The following is a 10,969-nucleotide window of genomic DNA, read 5'->3' as shown; positions in this document are numbered from 1 at the left end:
TTGCTGTGCATGGCAAGTTCTTATTTGACAATGTGGTCTTTAATTACTTTGACACCAACACAAAATGGGTTGGTTTGTGATTTTTTAAAACCCTAACCTCTGAAGTACAAAAAAACTCCAGTGGCTTATAGGGTTTTTACAGTATTTAGACAGTCCAGGGATTTATATTAAAGATGTTGGAAACAAACAAAAGGATTGAGAAAAATGATGGGAAGTAATTGCAAACCTGGAGGATTTCTTAGTTAAAATTCCATAATTGTCTGTTCTATTTATGGCACATTAAGCTGAAAGTTTGATTATTAAGAGCACTTGTTCCATTTTATTATATTGCTCCTTTTGTTTGCTGTTGTTTTTTTTTTTTAACTCTGTGGCTTTCTGCATTCTCTGAACCTGAAATAACTATGAAATAACTATGACTTGGTGTCTCATGAAACTCTGACTTGTGTGAAACTCTGAAAAATCTCAATTTGCACATATCCAAAATGTAATTACAATTTTGGTTCAAGAACACACTTTGATGGGAGTTAATTGGTATGATGTGCCATACTTACCAATATTTTTAAGCTTAGCTTGCCACAGAAAAACTACAGTATTGTACACCCAAGTGACTATATTTCTCTGCACATGATGGAACAAACTAAAAAAACATTTTAGTTACACAGCTAATTTATAATTCAATATATTGTGTGAACCCATCCAACTGGGACAATTGAGTAAATTGTGGTCATGGTAACCATGAAGAAAGCTTTGCCAAAACACATTGTGCATTACCAAGAAAACTATCTAGAGGTGTCCAATCACCAGAAATCCAATTCCCTCTTTATTTTTTAACCACAGGAAAGAATGTAATGGAAACTCAGCCAACAGGGTTTAATAACCCAAAAGCAAATAAAGAATGTTAAGAACACAGCGTGGTTTATCGCTAAACGTGCTTTAAAAACTTAGACAACTCTGATCTTTTAACTCATCCACAGTGAATCGAACTATGGTTTAGCACGAAAATGTTAACCCGGTTGAAGAACGGAAGCCACTTTCAGAAATAGCAACGAGGAAACCGTGCATAAAACACCTCTCTACCAGTGACTAAAGCACCGTCGCCGCCACCGCACGCTTCGGATGGCTGCACAGGAAACACATTCAGGTCACTCTGAGCCAAAGGCTGCTTCAATCGCTACCAGTGCGCAGGCGCAAAGCGCGACGCGCCTGCTCAGCAGTGCCTCGGTAGCTATTCTTTGCCTCGCCAAGATGAGGACCGCTTAGCTCCCTGAGGGAGAGAAACGGAGGCGGAGGCGAGATGGAGCCCCGGGCCTGGCCGGGTCCACAAACAGACGGACGGGGCGGCGGCGGGCCTTGAGGCTGAAGCGGGAGGCGCAGCCATCGCGGCTCTCTAGGACATGGCCACCGAGCCGCCTCGCTGTGTCGAGAACCGGGAGGCCGAGCGGTTAGACGGACTTCCCGGCTCGGCGCCGGCGGGCGCAGCGACAGCGAACGGGGAAGAGGTTAAAGCGACGGTCCGGCTCCTCGACGGCTGCGTGCCGCTTTCTCACCAAGTGGCCGGGCACATGTTTGGCAAGGATAAGGGCGGTAAGTGGCGGGAGGTGGAGGGAGAAGAGGCGAAAGTTTGACCCGCGGGGCTGTGCCTGTCGGCGGGCGGGACAGCGGTTTGGGGGGGCTCTAAATCCCCTCGCCGCGGTGTAACTTCCTCCGGCCTGCTGCCGGGAAATCATTTGCAACGGGGCCGGTACGCATCTAGTTCCCGGTTTTCCCGCCGGGTTACCTCATCTTTCTCTTGGGCTTCTATCCTCTCCTATTTCCCCGTTTTGCATTTATGCGTGTTGCAAGGTTTCATAGGGGAAAAGGACCGGGTGGATGGGAAGAGCTGCCCCGGAGGGCTGGGTGGGACCCAACCAACCAGCCAGCCCACTCTTTATGGCACGTCGCCTCGCTATTTGCGGTCCTAAACAGCTCAGGAGACAGCCTGCATGACTGACTGATTTCCTTTTGTGTACTAAACAATCCTGTCGGAGCGGTGAGAATGTGACGTGCAAAAGAAGGGAGGAATTTCATAGTGTTTCTGTTTCAGCTGATCCGGTGAAGAAGAGGCTGAGTTTTGTGAGGCGAGCAAGGTGGTTGAATAGGGACGTCCGGTTGAATTTCGTTGTTCTCCGGATCAGGAGGTGCCTGATACCAGCTTCTCTCACTAACACATTTTATTTTAGCTCATTCCATCAGATGCATAGTCTGGCTAAATTGATGTAGTGACTCTGCCACAGTGTGAAGGGATGACTAGAACTGTTAGAGAAATGGCAGAATTTCCCTGTTTCTCTGTCACTCATTTTGAGTGAGAAGCAGGTAGAGTCAGACAAATGTGATAAATGCAGAATAATTGCATTTTAGTCAATATTTTAATTGTTCAAAAAAGTTCCAAGCATTCAGTTTTGGTTTCCTAAGGGAACAGAACTTTAGGTTAATCTGTATTTTTTGTTTTTCCTTATCTTTTCCCTAGACTAGAGCATAGGTGTCAAACTCACCACATCATGTGATGTATTGCGACGTATCGCGACTTTTTTGCATTGCCGGAGCTGGGGTGGGCACGGTCTCTGTATGATGGAACCGGCCCAGGGGCCAGCAGTTGATACCCCTGCCCTAGAGTCTTGTTTATTCTAGGACTGAAGAAAGAGAGAAAGACAGAAGAAGAACAAGCTAGTCTATTTCTAATTGTACCTTGCACAATTAATGTTGTGACTTATGTGCTACATAGTAATCCATATCCAAGATAATAACTGATATTAGTACATTATTCTTTCAAAATATATGCTTCTCCCCCAACTATGTTTATATAACTAGCTTGCTCTGAGTGCTGCTGAGCAACTGGGTATTTTCTCTATGTAAGAGTTGCTGGTTATTTTCATGAGAAACAGTCCAACTTTTGATTGTGTCCCAAATGCAAAATTAATCCAAAAATGAAACAGAAAATTTGTTAATCCAAAATCAACAGAGGGATAGAATCAAGATCACATGAAGTGTTAGTACGGCTTTATATGGCATTGATAAGACCACACTTAGAATATGGCATCCAGTTTTGGTCACCACAATATAAAAAAGATGTTGAGACTCTGGAAAGGGTGCAAAGAAGAACAATTAAGTTGATTAGAGGGCTGAAGGCTAAAACATCTGAAAAAAGGCTAGGCAGGGCTATGGGGTCCTGGTGCCATGGGAGTTCAAAGGCCAGGCTGGGCACTTGACCTCCACTGCCCAGGGCTCCAGGCAGTCTGTGCCACCGTCCAAGGACCCCCTGCATGGCCTGAGGCTCAGTGAGCCTCCCCTAGTGGACCATGCCCCGGCGCTCGCCCTGGTCCTACCCCCCCTCCGCTGGAGACCCTCAGATCTGCCCCAGGCCCGCACAAGTGACCCTGACACAAGTGACGTCCTGCCCACCCAGTAGGCCACACCCACCCAGTGGGCCATGCTCATTCGGCACCTGACAATAAATAAGTGGGGTTTGGGTTGCAGTTTGGGCACTTGGTCTCTAAAAGGTTCACCATCACTACCCTAGTCCAACAACTTAATCATTAACCGAATTGGCTCTTTAATTTTTACACGCATAGTTAAAAAATAACCAAGGCTCTTATTTTAATATATGTATTATGATTATAAAAACACTCTTTGAACTCTAGAGAAAGCATAAAATTTTACAGATATAACTGATATAACAATATAATATAATGTAATTAATATAATATAATATAACAATATTGTCAAAGCAGCAGTGATTTGTGGTATTATTTCAATTTATAATTGTTGTGATACATATGATATTAACATTTATTCCTTCTCATAACTTTATTTTAAAAGATTTATACACAATAGTTTAACATTATCACAGAACTAGGATAATTCTGTTTTTGCTAGTTCTCGAGGAGATGGGGCAGGGAAAACCATGCAGAGCACCAGGCCGCATCTCTAATCAAGAAATATTTTCCAACTATTACTTTGGCATCTGAGAATTAAGAATCCATTCACTGTGCATTTTTAATCCTATCATAATCCCAACTGCCATAAATGTTTTTAAAGTTTTTAAAAAACCAAGCTGCTAAAATAGCTTAATTCCACAATCAAAACTATATACAAGGCTTTCATATCAGCCTGAATATAAACTTATTACTAATGGTTTGTAGTCCCTACAGCTACGCAATCCTGGCTGATTTCAAAAAGTGATGGTGAACCTTTTAGAGACCGAGTGCCCAGACTGCAACCCAAAACACACTTATGTATTGTTGGTGCTGTGTGGGTGTGGCCCATTGGGTGGGCATGGCTGCGGTGGTAACAGCAGACTGGGTGGGATTAAAAATTTCAATCAATCAATTCCAACTTTGCGAGATCTTTTTTTTTCCCGCAAGAACTTGAAATTGATTAATTGATTGAACCTTTTTTTTTGCACATGGCAGTGGAGACCTAAAGCGAAAAGATTTTATAAAACCCAACTGAAGGCCTAAGACTGGGGCAATGGCACGCGTGCCCACAGAGAGGGCCCTGCGTGCCACAGGTTCGCCACCACGGGATCAATAGAAAACATCAGAGCTGTAGGTTATACTGGAAGAAAAACTTATCCTAAAAACAGCAATGTTAGACTCCTTTTATATGGTTTCTAACATAAAATTCCTAACAACTGAAGTCAACGTGAAATAAATTTTATTCTTAAACAAAAATGGTGTCAATTTTTCTAGAGTCAGATAATTTAAACACATTCTGTTAGACAAAATACTGAGTCCAATCTAAGAAGAGTAGCCTAATAAACATTTCTTCTGGAGACTGCATCTAATAACGTTTTTATTTCAAATAGTGGCAATTTACTAATTAAAGTTCTTTCTAAATTCTTACTTTACAGTCTTCCATCTGATATACTGTAATTCTATAAAAATCAGGCTAGGAAAAATGGACAAAACAGCTTTAGAAGTTCTTCTAAATGGGCATGCAAGTCTTCTTTCATTTGTTGTTTTATGAGAACATTTCCAATAAACCCTTTTGAAGTTCACTGACTGTGAAAAACAACCAAGACTGTATCTTTAATAGCTCATTATTTTCTTCTTCCCATTCCCTGTTTTCATTCTTCCTCTTGGTCACTTCCACCCATGTCTAATTTTTATAAGACAGAAAGCACCCAGATAAAAACAAACCAACATGTTCAATTAACACATGTATACAGACCCTTCCATATTTTTTTTAAAAAAAGCATTTATCCTACATTTTTCTGCTTCCTGTAGAAACTTAGATCAGATATCTTTCCTAAACAAAACAACCATTTGTTATAATTTCTTCTGGAAAATTAGTAGCATTACTTTTGAAACCATTTTAAAAACATCATTGTGGGAGGCAGAGAAATAAGTAAATTTCCTGAAATTTAGAAGACCAAGCATAGAAGCAGGTTTCCCAGCAAACACAGCAAGGAAGTCATATAAGATAATGGAAAGAAAACATACCAGTCTATTATATCTATTAATATTAAAAAATGAAAATAAAAAAATGAAAATATATCTACTGTAAGTTATCATTTTATATTATAAATAACATGATAAACTGATGATAAAAGGCTAGAAGCAAAGACAAGTTTATATGTATTTCAGATCTTTAAATTTTCAATTATTTTTCTTTGTAAATTTTGCTAAAACAATTACTGTAATGATAAATTTCATGGAATTAGTATTGGGTTCATGCAAAAACTGTCAGTAAAGTCGGACTGCCTGAGAAGAAATAGAAAAATGGTCATCTTAGCCTATACTAAAAAAAATCAGAAAAAGTAGTACCCTTTCTAACTAAGGTTATTGAAAGGAAAAAGCTTTTGTGAGCTTTAGCTAACTTCATTGGATGCACAGAGTAGCTAAACTGAAAGATTTAAACTAGGATTGGAAAAATGGGGGAAGAAGGCTAGTTATGTACGGGTAGATGTAGGTTACATGTGAGTCAGATTACAAGTACTTATGATAACATCAAGAAAGTGATGTAGTCTGCGTAAAGGTGAAGTCTGGCTGCACTTCCCCGAGGGGGTGCCCAGCTGCGTTTACCTCCTCCTCAATGCTACTGCTTCTGTGCTCGCTCTCCTTGGCCAGGTTGCTTATGGTGAGTGCAGGAGAGCAAGTGAGAAGGAGGCTCACTCTCCTCCATGCAAGGAGACCTGGCTTTGTAACCAAAGTATCCTCAGCAATAGGATGGGAGACCACCAGGAGAAGGTGAAAGGGCAACAGGGCTGCTGGTGGCCATGTGCTAAGGCAGGACTTCCCTCAGATCCTCCCTCCCTCCCTCTTATTCCATTCTCCTTCCTCCCTCCCTCCCTCCCTCTCCTCCTTCCCTGTCTCCCTCCCTTTCATTCCCATCTTCTTCCTTTCCTTCCCTTTCTTGTTTCCTTCCCTCCCTCCCTCCCTCCCTCTCTCTGTGCCTAGGAAGTGATGAGGGGAGAGGGAGAGGTTGGCAGCACTTCTCTCAAACAAAAAGAGCTGGAAGAGACCTTTGAGGTCTTTAGTCCAAGCCCCTGCTCAAGCAAGGGACATATACCATTCCAGACAATGGAATATCCAATCTCTACTTAAAAGCCTCTAGTGATGGAGTATCCACAACGTCTGAAGGCAAGCCTTTTCACTGCTTAGTTGTTTTGACAAGTCCTTAGTTCTAGGCTGGTTTTCTTCTTGATTAGTTTCCATCTATTATTGCCTTCTGATGCTTTGTGATGGCGAACCTTTTAGAGACCAAGTGCCCAAAACTGGCCTCACCCCTGCTCCACCCCTGCCTGCCCCTGCTCCGCCCCCACCCCACCTGCCTGCAGGACCACTCACCGCCTCCAGGGCCCACCACAGATCGCCGAGCAGCGCCATGGAGGCCACGCCCTCTGCCCGCGCCTTGCAGCATCAACTGTGCACGATGGGACATGAGGGCAGAGTCTTGTCTGTGCTGTTTGGCTGCCATGTCCTTGGCTGCACTGCTCCGCGTGGGCCACGCTCGGCGACTCTCCTCCAGGGGGTCGGTGAGGAGGGGGTTGCGGGAGGAGGTAAGGCTGGGGCAACGGCACGTGTGCCCACAGAGAAGGCTCCGAGTGCCGCCTCTGGCACCCGTGCCATAGGTTCGCCACCACTGCTTTGGAACATAGGTTGACCCCTTCTTCTCTGTGGCAGCCATCAAATATTAGAACAGTGCTATCATGTCACCACCCCTAGTCCTTTTCACTAAGCTAGACACACCCAATTCCCACAAACATTTGTCATATGTTTTAGCCTCCAGCCACCTAATCATTTATGTTTACCATCCATTTAGACCAGATGGTCCCCCTGGTTTGGTTTATAGAACAGTGGCCATGAGCAGAGCCTTCTCAGAGACAGCACCCCACTTATAGAACTTTCTTCCAAGGAAAATACTGTTCAACCAGGCGTATGTAGAGCAACACCACATTTTATGGTCAAACAGCACTAAGTAAATTACTACTAATATTTTTCTTTCTTAAAATACACACTTTTAATATTGTTTTAAGCTGTGTTGTTGATGTTGATGTCTTTGAGAGTTTTTTTTGTAAACCACCCTGGATTTCTCAGAAACATTTAATTTCAAATAAGATGTTGATTTAATAAATTAGGCAGAAGAAACAAATGTTTAAATACATCTAAATCGCACAGACCTACTGTCTCCTAGGTGCATACTGCAGAGAAAATAAGGCATTGCATTTCTAGCCAGCATAGCCACAGGATTATGGGAACTGTGGTCTATGACACCCAAATGACATTACTTTGGGTAAGGCTGGATTAAATTATAAAAGAGCAGATGAGAGGAAGTAGAAGCAAGAACCACTTTCCACGTCTCTGACAAAATAATTGGGGGGGGAGTTGACTCGCCTTTTAATTTCAACTCATGCCAATTCCTCTTAACTTCCCATTCAATCCAAAGAGTTCTATGATGCAACGTGTGTGTGTGAGTGTGTGTGTGTGTGTGTGTGTGTGAGAGAGAGAGAGAGAGATCCCCTTTTTGTAAGTTTGCTTACTCTGAAATGCTTTCCTTTCCCCACACGTTTGCTTCCCTGCTGGCTCAATCTCTCTCTCTCTCTCCATCACACACAAAAACTCTCTCTGCTTTCTCCCACTTCTTGCCCTTTTTCTCCAGCTGCACCTGAACGGAGTGGGAGGAGGTTAAAAAAAAAGAGAAGGGGGAGAAAGGGGGAAGCTCCCCTTTTTTGTAACACCTCGGCTTCCTCCTCTTCCCCTCCTCCCTCCCCCCCTCTCTCTCTCTCTCACACACACACACACACACACACACACAGAAAGAAACCCTTCCTGCTTTCTCCTCCTTCTCACCCTTTATCTCCAGCTGCCACATGTTGCCGGCCACCAGCAGTTCCAGGCTGCGGCTCTGCATGACTGCTGCATTCCCCTCTCCGGCCTTACAATGTGGCGGAGAGGGCGAATGGGAGCCGGCTGATGCTCGGCTTGTGTCACTGCACACTCCCATCTCTGCGCTTTTCATCCCACAGGCCGGGCGTGCCCTGGGGCGCCAGGCTCCAGAACACCAAGCCCAAGCAAGGAAAGATGTGGTGCAGCAAACCAGAGCCGGAAGAGGAGAGGCCTGGCAAAGCGGGGAATGGAGGCCGTGATGGGTGAGGCTGGGAGGGGTGAGGCGAGGCGGGCTTCAGCAGATGTCTGGCAGGGGGAGGGAAGCAGCTGATCTACCACCATGCTAGCGCCGCCGCATTGCTTCACCCCATGCACAGGCCCCGCCCCACTCCTTGCATGGAGCCCCCTGCTCTTGCCGTTCCACTCCACCCCCTCGCGGCACCTTCTTTCCAGCTCCAACGCGTCACTTCCTCCGCCGCTATGTTGGACTAAAAATAAAGTTCAATCAATCAATTCCAACTTTACGAGATCTTTTTTTTCCCCTGAGAAGTTGAAATTGATTGATTAAACTTTTTTTTTTTTTTTTGCACACGGCGGCAGAGGCCTAAAGCGAAAACATTTTATAAAACCAGCTTAAAAAGCCACTTGCCCAGGGAGATTTTGGTGCAGGTTGCTCATGGATGGGGCTGAAGGCCTAGGACTGGGGCGACGATGCGCATGCCCACAGAGAGGGCTCTGCGTGCCGCCTGTGGCACGTGTGCCATAGATTCGGCATCACGGGACTAGTGGTAGGAAACCCTGGATTTTAGTGCTGCCTTAGTATGGAAACCAAATGGGAGGCTTTGAGACATTCATTCTCTCTTAGCCCTCTAGGAAGAGGGCAATGTAAACTACTTTTGAAAACATTGTCAAAAAATTGCATGGACTTTTCCATATAGTCACCAGGAATCAAGACTGACAAAGACGCACACATGGTGCAAGATCATTGTTATTTTTTAAAAGAAGAATATGGTTTCAGTTAGGTTTAGCCAACCATATATATTATACACAATTGTGTGGTGGCATCTGGTGCTGAGTTAGGGAGTGAAACTGCTGACTAACCTTGAATCACTTGTGGAGAGGAAGCGGCTAAAGGGAGATTCTCCTTAAAACTTGTTTCAGTATTTATCTAGTAGCTATGTACTGTCTGCTTTAGTCTGGTGAGATTCTTGTGAGCAATAATAAACATTCCAATCTGATCAGCTCATTGTGTTTTTTCTGGTTCCTTGTGCCTGGCAAATTGTTTGCAATAAATAGGATTTCTAATGGCTAGTGTTCACAACATCTGGAGTAGCAGAGTTTTAATTATGAAATCTTATATGCTAAGGTTAGGTTTAGGATTACTATTTGGTTACTAAAATAAATCATGATTTATTTTTGCTATAGCCTGCTAACATGCTGTCTGTTTGACAAAATGTGATAATAGAAGAGACAGACAAGAAAGGAAGTGGCAGTGGACTTGAAAGTTACAGATGTAAGATTTATGGAAACGAAGGAATATGTATCACACAGAAATACGTTTCTTGCTTGAAGCATTCTGATTAAATGACACCTTGGATACAGAGACCCACATCAATTCTACCAGCGTTTCAAGATTCAAATTCTGAGGCTGCCAGTTAGGAAATTTCTCAGTGAGAGGCAGGAGACCAAGAGTTCCAACAGAGAAACTAGGATAAAGTTACAGTGGTACTGTAGACTGCTGTGAATCAGAGTGGTTCTAATTAACGAACAGGTGGGCCAGGATAGATCTAGCTAATGTAATTCTTGTAATATAAATCTTAAAGTATAGAATCTGTTCAGAATACAATAGGCTTTAAATATAATTTTTTAAGATAAAATAAGCTGCAGTTCAACATCACAGAATTGGCACAACTGATGTTAGTACTAAATTTAAATTGATGCCCAGAAATGTACGGATAGTGGTTTTGATAAAATTAATCATCTGTATACATCTCTATAAAAGGCAATACTATGTATTGATTATCCAACAAGAATTATTAACAAACATTGTCTAAATAAAGATACTAAGTATTCAGTATGAGAAAATGAAAAACTGGTCTCATAGTTCCTGCAGTTTATAAAAAGTAAGGGGACATTGAACCTAATCTTAACTAATTTCTGAGCTTCTCAGTTCATAAAATCACTAATAATAGAATGTATAAAATGTATAATTAGTAACTTAAGGACTGAATTTGTTCTGTTTGATTTTGAGAAATCATGACCCATGTTATCCTAATTTAAATCTTGAGATGCACAAAGACAAAAAAAACCCTCAATACTTACCTATTTAAACTTTGTTTCTATTACTGAGCTCTCTGCAGCTTCTGAATGCTTTTTGAAGGCAGTTCCATGCAGAGTGTGTTACATTAGTCTGAGTGGGAGGTGACCAAGTCACTGTGAACTTGTTAGGAATAAGGCCTTCGGATCCAGAAAATGAGTACAATTGGTACACAAGGAAAATGTGTGCAAAGACTTCCCTAGCCATGACTGCCATCAGTTCTTTGAACAAGAGTTATAAATCCAGGAAATAATTCCAAATCATTCACCAACTTGGGAAGTAGAGC

General features: G+C 42.8%; 1 protein-coding gene across 2 annotated transcripts in view; it reads left to right on the top strand.

The window, feature by feature from the left end:
• The first annotated feature begins 1,015 nt into the window (after window positions 1-1,015).
• IPMK (inositol polyphosphate multikinase) overlaps window positions 1,016-10,969 on the top strand; it is a 40,678-nt gene continuing 30,724 nt past the window's right edge. The window contains exon 1 of one of the 2 annotated variants that reach the window (XM_039367358.1): window positions 1,016-1,584. In XM_039367358.1, coding sequence (XP_039223292.1) covers window positions 1,395-1,584 — 190 coding nt within the window. In that variant the 5' untranslated portion in view covers window positions 1,016-1,394. Of the gene's footprint in view, window positions 1,585-8,438; window positions 8,630-10,969 lie in introns of those variants that run through there. The other variant, XM_039367367.1, reaches the window with a different exon arrangement.

The sequence above is a fragment of the Crotalus tigris genome, unplaced genomic scaffold (assembly GCF_016545835.1).
Source record: "Crotalus tigris isolate CLP2741 ecotype Arizona unplaced genomic scaffold, ASM1654583v1 scf7180000017600.4437325, whole genome shotgun sequence".
Lineage (NCBI taxonomy): Eukaryota > Metazoa > Chordata > Lepidosauria > Squamata > Viperidae > Crotalus > Crotalus tigris.
The sequence above is the reverse complement of the archived record's forward strand: the minus strand, read 5'-3'. Positions and strand labels throughout refer to the sequence as shown.